Raw genomic sequence first — 18974 nt, 5'->3', positions numbered from 1 at the left:
TAGAGAAAATAGTGCAACAATGAATGAATGAAACCCCCAAATCTCTGTAAATGTTCATTAAAATTAATAAAATTTAATAATAATAAAAAAAGACAAGTAAGGCTCAAAAATACAAATAAGGTCTTGTAATTACTGGTGCTTGATGAGAAATCAAAGTCTGTCTTCTAAGAACAAAGTCCATGGTGTATGCATGTGGGTACAGAGATAAATGTATTAAGATATACAAAGGACATGAGAAATCATACTCCTCACCAGACACACAACACCAGAATTAGTTCTAAAAACCTTAATCATAATTAAAATTTCTCATTAAAAAGTATGAGGAATGAACAGATTATGGATTTTACCTTAGAGGAGTCCATAGTTTAAGTAACAGGTTCACTGGAGGGGAGGCATCCAGGAGGGGGAGGCCTGAGAATGCCGCTGCAGTGGGAATATAAATTTTTGAAAGTTTCAGGGAAGATAAAATTTGCTTTTTTGTTAGATGCTCATGAATTGACTTGAGTCATAGAAACCTTCACTTCGTTCATTGCCTTCGAGTTACAATTGACTCATAGCTGATCCTGCATTAAGTTTTCTGGAATTGCTCATCTTTCTCCTGCAGAGGAGCTGGTGGATCCAAACCGAATACATTTGTGTTGCCAGCACGACTCCTTAGCCATTAGGCCACCAGAGCTCCCTAATGTTCTTTTAAACGGAATTGAAATTGTACTGGGTCATAGCACAGTGAAAGAGGTCTTGTATATTTGTGGTTGTTGTTGCTGCTGTGTATCACTGAGTTGGAACCAACCCATAGCTGACCCTCCAGCAGGTTTTCAGAGGCAGTTAATTACACAGGAGGAGATTGTCCTTCCTTCTCCCACAAAGCCGCTGGTGAACTTGAACTGAGTGCCTTTGGGATCACAGTGTAGTTTCTTGCCACTAAGCCATCAGAGCTCCCAAATACCACAGGCTGCAGGACTTTGCTTTTCTGTGGGCTTAGAACCCCTCAGCAAAGTCTTCAGGCAGACTGTTTTTATGAGTCAGACTGACTCATAATTGACCCTATGAGCGCGTTATTAGAGGCTGTAAATTCCTCAGCAGGAGATCGCCTGTCTTGTACAGAGCACCTCGTCGATTTCAACCATCTGCTGTTGGATTGGCAGCACAGCTCCAGAGCTCCCTATTGGCATATTAGAGGAATGGCAACCAAAGGCAAAATTGAGAGAGTATCAAGACAGTAGATGTCTTTTATCACTAAGAGAGAAAGAGAAGGAAAGAAAAATTCAGTCATGTTTATTAGATTTTGTTTAGGTTCCAGTGTGAAGAATCCTTTATTGATTCTTTAAACATTCCTCCTTAGGTAGAACTTAAGTGAGCAACTCTTTCATCTTTGCTTTTAGTTTAAATTGAATTCCTTACCAAGTATTTGGGGTGAATATTATATAGTGGTTGACTGTGGAGCCATGGCTATTTTTTGTAGATCTTACTGGGATCAGTGTGAAGGTGAGCTAGTTTTGTGCATGATTGGGTATTATTAAAGTGAACATTTTTAGATTAAAAAAAAAAACAACAAACCCAAAACACCCCAAACCCTCTGTAGTCAATGCTAGCTGTCCTAGAGCGGTATCATTGTGTTTGCTTAAGGAAAAGCAAATGGTGTTTCTTGAATGAGACTCTTCAAATTAAGAAAACATATTTTGTCATAGAGTAAAAATGGTGCCTGCACTGGACTGTAAATAGTATAGGAAGTAAAGGTTACAGAATCTCATGATTTGTTAAAAGAATTACTGAAGTGAGATATCTCAAAGTGAAAATTAGGCAGTCCACCCATACGCTTATATAGGATTACATGATGAATGCTGAGTACATGCCATTTATATTATTACAGGTTGGCCCATTGTTTAGACTTTATTAAAGGCTAGTATACAAGACCAGTTTTTCTGGTAAATTATTCTTTCCTCATTATGCATTTTTTCTAAAAGCATTTTATTTTTACATTTATTATTTTTCCTTTTTAAATTTGCGTTACAGTTTACAAATCATATTGCTTTTTTCATAGACTTTTTGTTTTATATAATTAATACCAATTATAATATTAGTTAATGACAATAGCTGATCAACCACTTACTGCCTATTATCTTCCCCTTCAATAGATGTCTACTTTAAAGGTCTCTATTCCATGACCCAGCAGGTACAAGCTATTACATCTTACATCTGTGTCAATAATAGATTATTTAAATTCAGATTTTCTACGCAGGCCTTGCCTCATAAAAAAGGAATATAACATATATAGTACTGTACCATTTTTTTATCATATAGTATTATAGAATTTTTAATTGTATAACCTTAAAAAAAATATAAAATTATGTGGCCCAAATGAGCACCAAGGTTAAAGGGACTATGTTGGAAAGGTGGCTTCTAAAAATCTAATATGGATTCCAGACCGATGTCAACATATAAGGCTCTACTATTAGTTTTTTCTTTTTACACACAAACCATGTTCCTCTTTTTAAAAAAGAATTTTTTTCATTTTATTTTATTATTTTTTGTGTGTACTGTCAAATCAGATCTGACAGTACAGGAGGACATTGCCTCTCCTTCTCCAGCAGCGCATCCTGGTGGATTCGAACATGTATCTCTGGGATTGCAGTGCAGTTTCTTGCCACTAGGCCACTAGAGTGCCTTTGTTCCTCTTTTTTTTACACATTTCTGAAAACCTTCTGGGGAGTTGGCTATGAGTCTGTTCCAATTAAACAGTGCGTAACAATACACAACTCAAGACAAGACATCCATCTATTCCTCTATTTGTGTAGCTTCGTGGAAGGAAAACGGATCTTTTTCTTCCTTGACAATAATAAGAGCAGCAAGTAGTTTCAAACCAAAAAGACGTGTAATTAGCAACTCAACACAATACACACTCCCTGATTAGTAGAGTTCCTTCTAATGTTGTTAAGTGCCATTATATATGACTCATAGCCACTCTGAACAACAGATCTAAACTCTGTGCCATCCTCATTGTCTCTGATATACTTGAGCCCAAAGCAGTACATTTGAGCTCTTTGCTGCAGCCATTCTTTTCAGAATTCTCTTCCCTTCACCTATTCTAATGCTGTGTTATCTATCCATTTTCTTCCTGCTCTCTCCCTATCTCCTATTCTCTTCTCTTTCTACGGTAACATCCTCTTAATTTTATAACCATGGTCTTATACTGCACTTGTCCTTTTGTGACTGGGTTAATTCACTCAGCATGATGTTCTCTAGACTCAACCGTGTTATTTAGTGTTTCTCGAGATCTTCATTGATTTCCAGTCAATTAATGCTGTGTAATTCTCCACTGAGTGGATGAACCACTGTTTCTCTCTAGTCATTCATTTGTTGATGGATACTTGGGGCTAATTCCATCTCTGCTATTGTGAGTAATACTGCATGAATGTGTCTTATCTCTGTTTTGGGGGAAGATTCTTAGTAGTGGGATGACTTGGTCAAATGGTATTTATATTTTCAGAATTCTGAATTCTTTTACATAGTTGGTGGGATTGTACAATTTTACAACCATTCTGGAAGGTAGTTTTGCTGTTCCTCAAAAAGCTGAACATAGAAATTCCTTATCACTCAGCCATTCCGTTGCTTGGAATATACCCCAAGAAAATGAGAACTGAGACTCATATAGAAGCTACACCTTCCATAGTGGTTGTACTGTATTACACTCCCATCAGCTGTGAGGAGGGCTCCTATTCTCTGTATCCTCAGAGCATTTATGGTTTTTGTCATTGTTGCTGAAGAAGACCATCTCATTATTTTATTTGCATCTCTCTAATAGTGATTTCTTCATGTGCTTGCTGGCCATGTAAATATCCTTAGTTAAGAGTCTCTACCTATCTTCTGCCCATTTCACAGTTGGATTGTTTGCTTTCTTCTTATTGAGGTACTCTGGTATTCTATGGATTTTGGATATGAGTCATTATTGATATGATATATTTGATATATTTGGATGTGAACCACTATTGGATATATCATTATCATTTCTTCAGTGGATAGGCTTCCCTTTTACCCAGGAGGAAAAGTTTTTTGATGCTCACAAGGATTTGATTTTTTTGGAAGGTCCCATTTTCTCTCCTGGCTGTGGATTCTTCATATGTCTGTTGGCCATTTGAATATCTTCCTCTGTGAAAATTCTTTCCTTGTCTTTTGTCCATTTTGTAATTGGGTTATCAATCTTTTTCTTGTGGAAGCCCAGGAATATTGTAGAAACTTTCATTATGAAACTTTTGTCAGAGATGGTATTGCCAAATATTTGTTCCCAGTCAGTAGGTTTTCTGTTTACCCTGTTGGGAAAAGTTTTTGATGAACACAGGGATTTGATCTTTATAAGGTCTCATTCATCTATTTTATCCTGTTCAGACTGTACATTTCTGAATATATTTAGCAGTCTCTTTATACCATAGACTAAGCTTTCTGAGCATGATCCCTGTTTGTCTTTTATGAACTTTATGGTTTTGAGCTTTACTCCCAAGTCTCTTGTCCACCTTGAGGTGATCTTTGTGTATGGTGTGAGATGTGGATGTTGTTTCAGCTTTCTGCATGTAGTCAGTTTTGCCAACACCATTTGTTGAAGAGTTTGTCATTTCCCCATTTGATATGTTTTATTTCCTTGTCAAATATCAGTTGACCATGGACAGCTGAATCTATTTCTGGGCTCTCAATTCTGTTCCACTGATGAATATGCCTGTCATTGTACCAGAACCATGCTGGTTTGGTTACTCCCTCTATGTAATAGGTTTTTTGGTCAAGGAGTGCTGTATCTCCCAATTAATTTTTGTTTCTCAGAAGTGTTTTGCTTATTCAAGGTCTCTTGCCTCTCCAAATAAACTTGACAATTTCCCTTTCAATCTCCTTAAAAAATGAATTTGGTATCTGTATCAGGATTGCATTGAATATGTAGATTGCTTTTGGTTATATTGCCATTTTCACAATTTTGAATCTTCTTATTCATGAACAGGGCACATTTTCCCATTTTTTTTTCTTGTCTTTTATTGTGTCTTACAGAAATGTTCTGTAGTTTGTGTAGGTCATTTGTATCTCTAGGTTCACTCCCAAGTATCTCCATTTTTGGTTGGCTATTGTAAGTGGTATTATTGCTTTCTTGGTTTTCTTCTCTGAGTTCTCTGCTGCAGCTTTCTTAATACGGCTGGCTGGCTCAAGAATATCTGCCCTGAAGAATGTACTGCAGTCTCTTGCTGATGGTAAAATTCTCTAAATTCTATTGTTGAATCTATTAAAGTTAACAGTCTTAACACATCCTATTTGCATACTTCCAAGCCATCCACATGGTAAAGGCAAAATCAATGACTAGGAAAGCCATTTTCAACAGTAAATTCTCAGCACCACAGCCATAGGTTAGGGCTTCCTATATTTTTTTCATTAGTGAACTTTAGATCTGGTTTTACTCCTGTATCTCTAATCCACCTTGAGCTTGCTTTGTTTATGGAATGAATTGTGAATCTTGTTTTCATTTTCTCCCAAAGAATGTATAGTTTTCCAACACCACTTGTTAAAGAAGTTGTCGTTTCTCCCCCTCATGGGTTTTGTTTCATTGTCAAAGATCAGCTCATCATAGGTTGTTGTTGTTGTCGTTACGTGCCATCAAGTCATAGCGATCGTATGTACAGCATCTCTGAACTCTGCCCTGTCCTAAACCAGTCTCACTAATTCCAGCACACCAACTCCCATTGCCTCAGTTACTGTATCAATTCGTTTCATCTGGAGTCTTCCTCTCCTGCACTGTCCCTCTACCCTTCCAAGCATGATGTCCTTCTCCAAGGACTGGTCCTCCTGGCCACTTGCTCAAAGTATGTGAGATAGAGCTTCAAAATCCTGGTGTCCAAGGAAAGACTTGGTTTCATCCTCTTCAAGACAGACTTTTTAGTCCATGGTATGTTCAAGACTCTTCTCCAGCACCACTATTTGAAGGCATCAATTTTTCTTCTCTTCTCCTGTGTCATTGTTCAGCTCTCTGATGCATAGCAAGTATTTGTGAAGACCATGGCCTAGATTAGGCACACTTTAGTCTCTAGATTGACATTGTTTCTTTCAACACTGACAGATTTTCCCAGTGCAATTCGTCTTTTGAGTTCTATTATCATAGATGGATGAGTTGATTTCAGGTTCCTTACATTCTACGTGTCTGTCATAGTAACAGTACCATGGTCTTTTGATTTTTAAAGCTGTGTAGTAATTTTTGAGATCAGGAAATATAATGCTTACTTTTCAGTGGACTTGTTAAATTATTTGGTGTCTCTTTCATTTCCAAATAATGTTGTTTTGTTTTGTTTTTTCCAGATAATGTTTTTGTTCTCCTTGAAGAATATCATCGGTATTTGTAATGAGATATGTGCATTGGCTCTGTAAATTGATTTTGGTAGAATTATAATTTTTCCTTATAGTTAAAATTTTTTTTTTCTTCAAACAGGTACTTTCTTCTATTTATCTAGGAGCTATTAGTTTCTTGTAATCCTGTTTTTTTAAAAAATATTTATTTATTTACTTACTTTCACAGCATATCATTCATTCATTGTCGCACAGTTTCCTCACTCCCCTCCCCCTAGTTCCCTTTTCTCTTTGAAAAGAAAAAAAATTTCATTGTTTTACAATCCCTCCCCCTCCCCCTGCCCCAAGTCCACAGTCCACTTTACTATGCATTTCTTTTTCTGGAATCTTGTCATGGAAAATAATACCTAATCATATATTCCTTTTTAAACAGTTCTCTCCCTCATCTGTTTCGATGAAGTATACATTATTTAACCCCTCTTTTCTTAGATTCCCCCCCAACCCAAATGTCAGTCCCTTTTTACAACAGTGGCACCAAGCCCTAATTGTCGTTTTGTGACTGAGATATTTCACTCAACATAATGTCTTCCAGGGTCATCCATTTTGTAAAATATTTCATGAGTTCCTTGTGTTTCTTTTTTTTTTTTTTCATTTTAACATTGTTTTAATCAAGTAACATAGGTGTTTGAAACAGGAAATTTCCAGACAGAGTTCTTTGTTTTTCAATGCAGCGTAGTATTCCATTGTGTGACTATACCAGAGCTTCTCTATCCATTCATTTGTTAATGGGCACTTGGGTTGTTTCATTCTCATTGCTATTGTGAACAAAACAGCAAAAAACATGAGTTTATCTGTTTGGGTGGCAGTTCTTGTTCCTTTAGGGTATATTCCCAGTAGTGGAGTTGTTGGATCAAATGGCATTTTTATTTCCAACTTTTTGAAAAAGCATCATACTGCCTTCTGTAGTGGTTGCACCGTTTTACACTCTTACCAACAGTAAATAAGGGTTCCAGTTTCTCCATGAACTCGCCAGCATTTGTTGTTTGCTGTTCTATTAAGTTTTGCTGTTTTTACCAGGGTGAGATGATATCTCATAGTTGTTTTGATTTGCATCTCTCTCAGAGCTAGGGATTTTGAACACTTCTTCATGTGTTTGTTCGCCATCTGAATGTCTTCTTTGGTGAAGTGTCTTTTCATATCCTGTATCCATTTTGTAATTGGGTTGTTTATATTTATCATGTTGTAGTGTTCAGGTATTCTATAAATTCTAGTTATAAGTCCCTTATCAGACATATCATAGCCAAATATTTTCTCCTAGTTTGTGTCTTTCCTTTTTACCCTGTTGGAGAAGTTTTTGGATATGCATAGGGATTTGATCCTTAGAAGGTCCCATCCATTTTATCCTCTCCTGGTTGTAGGGTTTTCAGGATGGTTGGAATGTTCATGTTGTGAATTAGAACGTCGAGAGTTCTTCCAAGCTTTTCTATAATGAAGTTTGTAGTCTTTGGTTTTAGTCCTAGGTCCTTGATCCACTTTAAGTTGGGTTTTGTGTATGGAGTGAGGTGTGGCTCTTACTTGAGATTTCTGCAGATAGTTTTCCAATTTTGCCAACACCATTTGATTAAAAGTCCCCACTGGACTGATTTAATCTTCTTGTCAAAAATCAGTCGACCTGTAATAGAGTTTTATTGTTTTCTTTATATGGATTTAAAACTGATGGATATATTTTTCTAAAAACATCACCAAACTATATTAGAAAATTATATACAACATTATTCAGTAACACACAAAAAATTGGAAATACTCACTCATGCACTTATACCGGAATTTAAGTTCAACAACATAAAGAGAAGAAATGAATCATAAGTGTACATAAATATACTAAACTTAGATGAAACTCATAACTATTTTGAGTGAATGGAAACGGGTATACCAATAACAAAGGTAATCTGTGATCTTAACTGTGGAGATAGCTGTTGAGATAATCCCTCCTGAGAGAGAACAGAGGTTGGAATGGAACCCACAATCTCTTGAAAATGTAGAAAGCATGATTTAGAGAAGTGGATTAAAAATAAGCACATCAAAGGGATTTTGGTGCATTTGTGTCAGAAGTCGAAACATTGAAAAACCATGGATAGAGTGATTACTGAACAGGAAGTTTCTTCAATAGAGAAAACCCAACAGGTTATACTTAAGACTTTCTACACTGCTATTTTTGGAAGTTGGTCTTCTCTGAGAGTGGATCCTATAAAGCATTAAATTATAAAACATATTTTAAACAGATGTTATATGAATAACTTGGGTATTTATTTTACAGGGAAATCTTGACAACAAACCAGTAAATGGCCTCCAGTCAGAATCCATGGAATACAGTAACTATGGTCATGAGAGAGAACAGAGATTGGAATTGAACCTGCAACCCCTTGAAAATGTTACTGGAAATGTAGAAAGCATGACAGGTATTGAAGTAGAGAAGTGGATTCAGAATAAGAAGTCACATGTAACTGATCCTGTCAAAGGAGATTTTGGTGCACTTGTGACAGAAGCTGAAACACAGAAAAACTCTGAAGATATCACAAAGAAAGCTCTACTTGAAGCTCAAAACCTCCTTGAAGCTCAAAACCTCTCTGCACAAACTTTAAGAAATGGCATTAAAACTGTACACTATTTACCAATTGAAGCAAATGTGTCTTTTGAGAAACTCAGTATTGAACAATTTGGCAAGACATTGGAAACCAGTTCTTATAAACTCCCGACCAGCTCTGCAAACCATAACAATACCATGAGCTCCGTCGCCACAAGCTTGACTTGCGAGCCTCTTAAGGATGGATATAATTATTGTGTCTTCCAGAAACCTGGCTTTGACTCCAAGTCTGTTCCAGATGGCACAAATTTCAACTTAAATAATTGTAGTGGTGCACACAAGGCAAGTGATCAACCAAAATCTCTTGATAATGTACCCATTAGAGAACCAAAAGATAGGTCTCCAGTTCAACCAAGTCTTTTGTCCCTGATTAAAGATAGGAGCTTAACATTTGAGCAAGTAGTAGCCATACAAGCCTTGACCCAACTCTCAGAAGCTCCATCAGAGTCTTCCTCACCATCAAAGATAGAGAAGAATGAAGTATCCCAGGAGACAACAGCTAGTTTGCTTAACAGCTGTAAAGCTATTCTCTGTTCTGTAAGAAAAGACCTCCAAACCCCAAATTCACAGGGGGATTCTCAAAACCTGCATCATTCTCCATCATTGACAAAGCAAAGTTCATGCAACATGGTGGTCTTCAATGGCCAAAATACCATTTCTAAATCAACCAGTAAATCACAGACATATCCAAATGTAACAAATTCAAGTTCTTCTTATATTGGTCAAGGTGGAATTACTCATGACAGTTATTCCAATAGTAATTTGCAACAGCGTCAATCAAGTAATAAGCAGTTGAGTTATTCTATCCCATCACTGGACAGTAATAAAATGTTGAACTCAAATAATGATCAGTCATATCAGGAAATTACTCATAGTCAAATAGAAGAGGATGTTGCAACACAGCTAACACAACTTGCATCAACTATTAATTTCAACTTTATCCATTCAGAGGACAAAACAGGTGAAAACATACCAACAAGCCTTTCTGCATATGATGCACAGCTGGGGGATAATCAAGAGGCGACCATAAGACAACAGAAACCACAAAGAACTGTACAGGTTAATCATGACTCAACATCAGCAAAACAAAAGAACAGATCAGATAAACATACAAAATCCACTCAGCCAAGAGATCGTCGGAAAATGAAGCCCGCATTCAAAAGTATTGAAAATATCCAGAAGAAGACGTTGGAGCAGTGGTCCCAAGAGTATTCAATATTAGGTGACCTTTGGATGTCATCCCATTTTCAAAATTTTGGTACATTTACTCAACGGTATTTCCCTCTTCTCCTTGGAGAAATGACCTCCTCAACCAAAGTACAGAAGTTAAGGACTCAAATGAGTACCACATTACAACACAAAACAGTTTTTCCTCCACGTGCTCAAATAAAGTTCCAGAGTTGTTCTTCTGGATTATCACAGGAAAATATTACTGAAGTTAACCCATTGAATTCTTTATCCCAATTAAAAACAGAATCCAATGGGCAGGTGTTTACAGATAAAGCTTACAATTCTCAGGTACAGCCAACAGAGAATGTCTATGAGAAAGCTCATCCCTTACCCCAGGCCTCCTCTCCAGGTACCCAAAGTGCTAACCTGATGGCTGGTGGTGATCAAACTCAGCTTCCACACAATGGAAAAGAGCAATGTGTGCATCAGAGACTGTCGACAGTGCCTGTGATCTCTTATGAGGGAAGCCCACTGGATCCAGCACAAAATCTCAGGAAAGCAAATGTAGATGATTCAGGTGGAATTACAGAGGTTTCAACCAAAAGTGAAGAGAATGACTGGTCATCATTAATACCTCCACACCTCCTTCATCCAATAATTTATAGAAATCCAATCAAGAATGCTCGTACTAACCCCAAGAAAAAACGAGGATGTAGAATAAAAAATCCTGAGCCGCCAACCTGTAACTGTCCAGGTAAGTGTCTGTGCATGTGCTTGTTTGTTCAGCATCCACTTAATTTTTTTTTTAATAAAATTTTTATTTTATACTAGTTTACTTAACAGAGTTTATATACATCATTTTTCACACTGGATCTTTCCCATTTCCTTTACCCACACCTCACTTCACCCATCAAATTGTTTGACCCTATGATTAACCAGTGTGGGCACATACACATACACACACCCACACCTGTCACAGCCTCACTCCACTGTTCTCACCCTCCATCCCTTGGATCCTCTTCTTATAGTCATGACTAGTTCAAGCTCGGGGTCCTCTTTTACGTATGCATATTTAGGCTAAGATGATATGATACATCTATTTTCATATGTAGCAAGCCTAAAGATATCTCAAGGTATTTATTATGCATATCTCAAGCACTTGTATCTACAAGATTTGTTCTTAACAGGAATTTTTTTAAATTTGATATATAACTTGCATGTAGAGAATAGAAATTTTATATACAACTTAACGCATAACTATAAAAGCTTTTAGTCACCACACAAAACTTATTAGGTGCTGTCACTGTAATCAGTTAATAATTTGGTGATTTATTTGTTGTTGTCTTTTTCATTATTAGGATATTTACATAATCCTTTGAACTGAAGAATTGTATTTTTAATTTTGGAATCTTATAATCATGTTGCGTATAGCTCACAACGGCCCTATGAACAACAGATCTGAACCCTTGTCCTATCTTTGGCAGCCTCCCAATCTCTGGAACACTCGAGTCCATTGCTTTGTCAGTCCTCCTGGTTGAGGGTCTTCTGCTCCTTCACTGGGCCCCACCACTCCAACCAAGCATGATGTCTTCTTCAAGGCATAGTCTTTCTTAACAAAATGACCAAAGTGCCTCCAAGGAGCACTCTGCACTCTGTCCAAAATAAACCTATTCTTTTGACAGTTCATGGGATAGTCAGCACTCTTTTCCAATACCAGTTGAAAAGCATCAGGTCATCTTCTGTCTTCTTATTCGTTGTCTAGCTCTCAGATGCATAGCAAGTGAGTCAAAAGACTATGGCTTTAATCAGGAGCACCTTAGTACTCAACATGACATCATTGCTCCTCAATAATTTGAAGGGGGTCCCTGACTGCAGGCTTTTCTAGTGTTATGCATTTTCTGATACTTGGACAGCTAGCACCATAGCTGCCCTTGTACAAACGGCATACCTATATATGAATATGCTACAGAGCAGGCTGTGGTTTAAATACACCAGCCATTCTGGTAGAAAAATGTGGCCATATAGTCCCATTAATAAGATGTACAGCTAAGAAGTGGACGGTTTTTATGAGTCACATTCAACTCTGTGGCACTGGGTTTGGTTTTGGTCCCATAGTATATTAAAGAATTCTGTTAAACTATTTTCAAGTTATTTACTCATTCAGTAATTATTTTTCTATTTTAAAATATAATAATAATCTGTGCTAATTGCTGCATAGAATGGTTTTATCAATGTCTTAAATTTCTGTTAAAAATCCAGCTTGACCGGCAAGCTTTGATGGCCTAGTGGCAGGAAACTGCACTGCAATCCCAGAGGTGCATGGTTCAAATCCACCAGATGCTCTGCTGAAGAAGGAGGAACAATCGCCTCCTGTACCAGTCAGATCTGATTTGACGGTACACACATAAAATCAATCAATCAATCAATCAATCAATTCAGCTTGGCCAAAGATTCTCAGGGAAACCTTACGAGAAATGTCCTTAATATTTCAAGCATCAAACTTTAATAAAAACAACCAACAATCAAATTCTTAAATACAAATGGTTCCCACCTTCCTTCCTCCCCAAATTTTAGTATAGCTTTAAAGAATTGGCAAATTAAGTAGATTTGGATCATTAGTTGTGTTAGTTTATTTCCAGCTCCCTTATTTTCTGCTCTTGTGCAGCCTGTGAAAGGATTGAATTTGTGGGAGTAATCTGTTTTGAACAGGATCCTAATAACTCAAAAGCCATATATCACGAAAGCAGACTTCCCATCTTTCTCTTTCAGGGTCATTGTTGGCTATCCAAATAGAATTGGTTATTCAAATCTTGCCTCCCTTAAAATTGAACGCAAATGCGCAAAGTCCCAATTTGCCTTGAACAAAAGGTAGTGTACAGCTCATGATTTCGTTAGTATGTTCTCGAATAATAATTTTCATAAGCGTAAGAACATTTGAAATTTGAAACCTTCCGTGTCTACAGTCATTATTCAGCACATAGCTTTGACAGCCGGGCACTGAGGATAGTGCCTCCTGACAGCACTTTAAAAAGAGTGATGATGCTGTGTGAGTAGGGAGATGCGAGATAAGGAAGAGGGTCTTATAAAAATTCTGTAATTTCACACTGCAGCTTTCTTACTATGAGTCTGGTACTGTGCCATGATGCACATTTCATGAGAGCCATCAGAGCAAAAATTTCCCATCTTCTGTCAGACTGAGGCACAGGAACTACGTTACGTTATTGAAGATTAAATACTTTTTATTAAAAATGAGGAGGAAATGCCCTCTATTAAAATAAATGTCACTAATCCTTATGTAACCAAGCTAGTCTGGTGGTCCCAATATGATTGTCTCTTGTCAAAAAACCCTTTAGCCTAGCAACTCCTCACAGTGTAGGAGGTAAACCAGTTAATGGCAAAATTTATTTAGAACCTGAAATGTACCCCAAAGTGTTTTATATATGCTGTGATATACATATCTTCCTTTAATCATGAAATGTGAGTTAATTTGGCTCATTGTATAAAAATCATCTGAAAAAACAGAAAGGAAATAATCAGGATAAATATCAGGGTAAATAATTTCTACGGGGTATTATTTTCTAGAAAATAGTGATTACTCTTTAATTCAGGGCTTTTCAACCTCAGTCCTCTTTATTACAAATGTCATAATCCTCCCTGGCTAAGATCTACCCACCGGGTGCCAGTGGTGCCCATTCCTGGTGTATCTCAGAGAAACAAGAATTTCTCTAGACATTACCAAAGATCCTCTAGTCAGCAAAGTTGTTTTAAGAATCAGTGCTCTACAGTCACCAGTAAGTTTAAAATCTAGTTAGTATCCTTGTTTCAGAAGTCACAGTAAAAATCTTACATTTAATATCCAGTGAAAATTCCTGCATAGACACACTGAGGTAAGAAACACATTAATTTACTAGTAATCATGTTGGTCCTAGGGAACATTGTTGTTGTTGTTGTTTACCGTCAAGGCAGAACCGACCCATAGCTGACCCTCCAGTGGGTTTTCAGAGACAATTAATCACTCAGGAGGAGATTGCGCCCACCCTTCTTCTGTGGAGCAGCTGGTGGCTTCTCAGTATTTCACTATAAATGTAATTTATTGGCAGACATTAAGAATGTTTCTTGATGTAATAAGTAATGGTGCCAAGATATGCTTTATGTACATTGGCATAATTTGTGGCCTATGGGAGAAGGATGAAAACCTGCTGGAAGGTCAGCTACAAGTCCCTTCTGACTTGACAGCACGGAACAACAATTCTAAAACAAATTCTAAACTATTAAATTAGCACATTCAATTTTAATAGGAATTTTTTACTCATTCCTCTTGAATAGCTTTTAACTTTGCACCTTAGTTTTCAAACGCTTGTTTGTTTTTTAAAAGAAAGACCAGAATTATGAGCTAGATCTTAAAACTTCTTTTAATCCTGAAAACAATTAATAGGTAGCTGGATGAATAGGTGTCAAGGTTCAGTACACCTAATCTAAAATCATGGTTTTATGTTAAAATAGAAATAAATAAACACAAAACCAGAAAGTCCTCTTTGCCCCTATCAAATTCTATAAACCTTTGTTTCTAACCACCCTATTCCTTCCACAGGAGATAAGAACATTCCATATTACACACACCTTGGGGCAGGACCAAGTGTTGCTGCTATCCGGGAAATAATGGAGAATAGGTAGGACTTTCCTATTTAAACCACCTTCATTGTAGAGTTAAGACAGATAACCTACAGGAACAAACTTGAAATGAATGTTTAGAAGCCTGATGTTTCTTAGGGGCTATTTGTATGTTTCTACCATTGACATTGCATTCATTCTCTTAGCTTGACATGTCACTAGACCATTTTGAAAGAGTAATATTTTAAGGACCAGTAAACAGAATTAATACAAAATATATGCCACATGAAAAAGAAAAGTAGAAAACCATGCCTCATGCACATTCATACGTTTAAAGATACGAGCTTGAGTTAATTAGTATTTTCCCTCCGCTGTGTTTTGTATCCAGGTTTGGTCAAAAAGGAAATGCAATAAGGATAGAAAAAGTAGAGTTGACGAAAGAGGACAAAGAGCACAATAAGATATGCCCAGTTGCTAAGTGTGTAAGTAGTTCTTATTTGTAGATTTTTAATTTAAAAATTGACTGATTCGATGTGAATCCACATTCATTCCAAATTTTCCAATCTTCAGTTTCCGCAGTGTCCGTAAAAGGACCATGCTATGGGTTGGGATTGGGTTGAATTAGGGAGTGGATGCCATTAGAAAGTTCTTACATTCACCGCATACAGTTGCATGTCAAATGTGAATCTGTGCCCAACTCAGCCTGCTGCTTTCTTCTTCTCCCCTTACATTAGAGCTTTTTAATCACAAAAGCCACTACAGAGCTCTGCTGGCAGAGTCCATAGGGCCCGGCAAAGCTATACCAGCACCTTTGTGTTGGTTCGAATCCATTGAGAAACAACAGGTTTCATCTAACAACGGTTTAAGTCTACAATGATTATAGCACTAGATTTCTTGGTTAGTGATTTGAACTCACCACCTGCCTGATGGGATAAAGATGTGGTCATCAGTTTCCTTGGAGACTACTCTTCTGAGTATACAAGTCCCCTCCCAATGTACACTTGATCACATTCTGAGGCCTCTCAAAATGGACTTGAGGGCAGAGTATCAGAGTGTCTGGAATTCTCTTCAATTCAGTATGTTTAACCAGCTCCTGCCTGGTCTTGATGATAGTTTCAATTGTGTATGGCTGTGTCTTTTATAACCCAATAGTGCTCTAACAGAGTGTTATTTAGCTTCTACCTGTGTAGGTTTTTGTTATAATTTATCATCTTACAGAATTGTGGTCTGAGAAGAGATTTTGTAATTATGTTATATTATTTCAATGTTTTTAAATTTGTTGTGGCTGCTATGTGTCTTACAATATGATCACCACTGGAGAATGTAAATATACCACTTGCACTTGAAAAGAAAGTAATTTGACATTTAGTTGGGTGCTTATCCTGAATACTTCTACGAGATTGAGTTGACTAATTGTATGGTTTAGTTCTTAATTTTTGTTGAGTTTCTTTCAAGTTAACCTATCCTTTGGTGAGAGTAGTATGTTAAAGTCTCCTACCACTGTTGATTGTGGTGCTGTCTATTTCTTCAAGTCTGTTAACTGTTCTATGTATTTTGTAGGTTTATCGTTTGGTGTATAGATGTTGATCAAATTTTCCTCTTGATTTTTTTATCAAGTTGTTTTCTTGATTACTTATGCCTTTAATCATTATGTAGTGCCCTTCTTTTATGGCAGTTTTTATTGTGAAGTCTTATATTATCAGAGATTAATATTGCCACTCCTGATTTTTTATAGATGCCATTTGCTTGGTATAATTTTTTCCAGTCTTTGGTTTTTAGTCTATCTATTTCTTTCTTTCTTTGTGTCTCTTGTAGACAACAACATAATAGATGTTCTGTCTCTTTCTGAAGGACTTCCCGCAGCAGTTCTTGTAGAATTGGTCTTTAAGTTTGTGCTTTTCTGAAGATGACTAATTTCTCGTTCATATTTGATAGACAGCTTCACTGGCCACAGGAACCTCAGCTGGCAATTGTTTTCTTTCAAACTTTTCTATATGCCATTCCATTCTTCTTGCCTTCATGGTTATTGCTGAAAAATCATAGCTTAATCTTAATTGGTTCTCCTTTGTAGGTGGCGCTTTGTTTTTCTTGTAGTGCTTTTAGTATTCTATCTTTATCTTTGATTTTAGAGAATTTAACTATTATACGTCTTGTTGTAGTTATGTGCCATCAAGTCAGAACCAAATCGTCACTGACCCTGCAGCAGATTTCCAAATACTGTAAATTGCATGGGAGAAGATTGCCCATCTTTCTTCTGTAGAGAACCTGGTTGACTTAACCAGGTGCCTTTGAGTTAACAAAGTTACCACTCAACCACTAGAGCTCACTATGATATCTTCTTGATGGGTTGGGTTTTTCGGGGGAGAGAGAGGTGTCTAGTCTTTTAAGTTCACTGAGCTTCTTCCTTTTTTTAATTGTTATTTTAATGAAACTATTTATTATTACACAATTTCTTCCCTGCCACCACCAGTTCACTTAAAAAAAATTCATTCATTGTTGCATTGCTGAGCTGCTGCTGCTTTTTTTTTTTTTTTAGGGTAAATAGTAATGACAGATTTATTAGAAAGTTACATCTGCAAAGGGACGAAACTTCTCCTTGAAAGGAGATAAGGAGAAAAAGCCATTGCTGAGCTTCTTGATTGTGGATTTCCTCATTCTTCATGATACCTGGGGAGTTTTCTTCTAGTACCTCTTACCTGTGATTTCCCTGTGTTCCCTTTCTACTCAAGTATGTTAATCATGTGTATGTTGTTCTTTTATTGCTATCCCATATGATTCTAATCTTCCATTTCCTTCTGTCTCATCTCTTTTTTCTTGTAGTATATTCCCATAGATATTCCTGTCTGATTTTCTCTTTTGTCTCTTCAGCTGACTCTCTTTGTCATCTTTTCTGGTTTTTTTGTCCCTCCAGAATACTGGAAACTGCTAGGTTCCAGTATTTCAGTCTTGAATTTCTGGATTCCTTTTTATGCATTTCTGTTATTTCTACTGCTGCAGTGCTTGTCTTCTCTGCCTTTTTAGGATTATTTTTTTATTCTTGTACCTCTTTATGGTTTCAATTCTCTCTTCCATAATTTGCAATTTCTTCAGTATTTGTTGATTCTATTTTTAAATCTTTTTTCCTGGCTCCCTGTCTCTGAGGTGTGGCTTCAGTTCTTTCTTCCATCATTTGTAACCTCAATTGCTTCTTCAGTAGCTCCTCATATAACCCCATGTTATGCTTGTTCTGCCTCCCTGTCTCTGGGATATTTGTTGGATCTACAATGTGACCTGCATTTTTAGGAAAAGGCTTGTTTTGTTTTTTCATGATGTTGGATCCTTTCTTGACATGATGTGAAGTTTTTCTTGGTATATGTTAGGTTGTTTTCTGTTGTGTCTGCATAGGTTGTTGACAGTTCTTTATAATGGTATTGATTAGTTACAAACAAATCAACAACATTATAAACTAACTAAAGTGGTCCCTTTATGGAGGTGGCCAACTTGATCTACCAGAAGTCCTTTCTGGTCTTATGTAGCTGGAAAACTTGCCTTTCCTAAATTCCTTTCAGTTTTTTCTAGTGTGTAGCGTAATGCTGGAAGAATCTTGGCTGAGTGTGGTCAGTCTCTCCCTTCATTGTTCTCGGTCATCTTCGGGGTGAATAGTGACAACTGACTGTTGCAGCTCCAGGGTTGCCTCTCCATGCCCTCTGAGGTCCTTTGCAGCCTGGCAGCAATCTCTCCAGAGAGCAGCTTGCCTCTCCTAAAGTCTGTAATTGTCCTTGGTTTTCTGCAGCTGGGCCCGTGACCAGATGAAAATTTCAATATCTAATTATAACAATCTGAATGTGGAAAGTTTTTAAGAATAGCAAGTATTTTGTAGATTGGGGAAAAGTAAACACAATGACAGCGTGTAAAAACAATATCAAATGTCTTTTTTTTTAACTTGATAAGCAGAAAAATGGCTGGAATCCAATTTGAAAGTCTTCTGCAGGAGCCAGGTTCTACAAAAGCTTGTTGGCTGGGATTGGTGAGCATTAGGGTAGAATGTTGATTTGCTAAGGGGAGTGAGAAGGCACTTAACAACAATAACAATGACAACATAGAGAAAGCTATGTTAGTCTAGTGGACAGAAAGTTATGCTACCAAGCCCGAGGTGGGTGATTTTAATCTGTGGCACTCAGGCCTGGTTTAATTTTCTTTCTTTTTTTTTTTTTTTTTTGTCAAACATTCTTCTAAGTGGTATAGCACTAGTCTTTGCATT

At 37.0% G+C, this 18974-nt stretch overlaps 1 protein-coding gene across 1 annotated transcript in view; it reads left to right on the top strand.

Moving 5' to 3' along the window:
• Positions 1–18974, top strand: part of TET1 (tet methylcytosine dioxygenase 1) — a 116464-nt gene that overhangs the window by 72168 nt on the left and 25322 nt on the right. Inside the window, exons 3-5 of the mRNA XM_006889049.1 lie at positions 8627–10877; positions 14718–14793; positions 15123–15216. Of these exons, the coding sequence (XP_006889111.1) occupies positions 8627–10877; positions 14718–14793; positions 15123–15216 (2421 nt within the window). The remainder of the gene's footprint in view (positions 1–8626; positions 10878–14717; positions 14794–15122; positions 15217–18974) is intronic.

The sequence above is a fragment of the Elephantulus edwardii genome, unplaced genomic scaffold (genome assembly GCF_000299155.1).
Source record: "Elephantulus edwardii isolate Elephantulus edwardi_28Jun2011 unplaced genomic scaffold, EleEdw1.0 scaffold00074, whole genome shotgun sequence".
Classification (NCBI taxonomy): Eukaryota; Metazoa; Chordata; class Mammalia; order Macroscelidea; family Macroscelididae; genus Elephantulus; species Elephantulus edwardii.
This window is presented reverse-complemented; position numbering and strand designations above follow the sequence as displayed.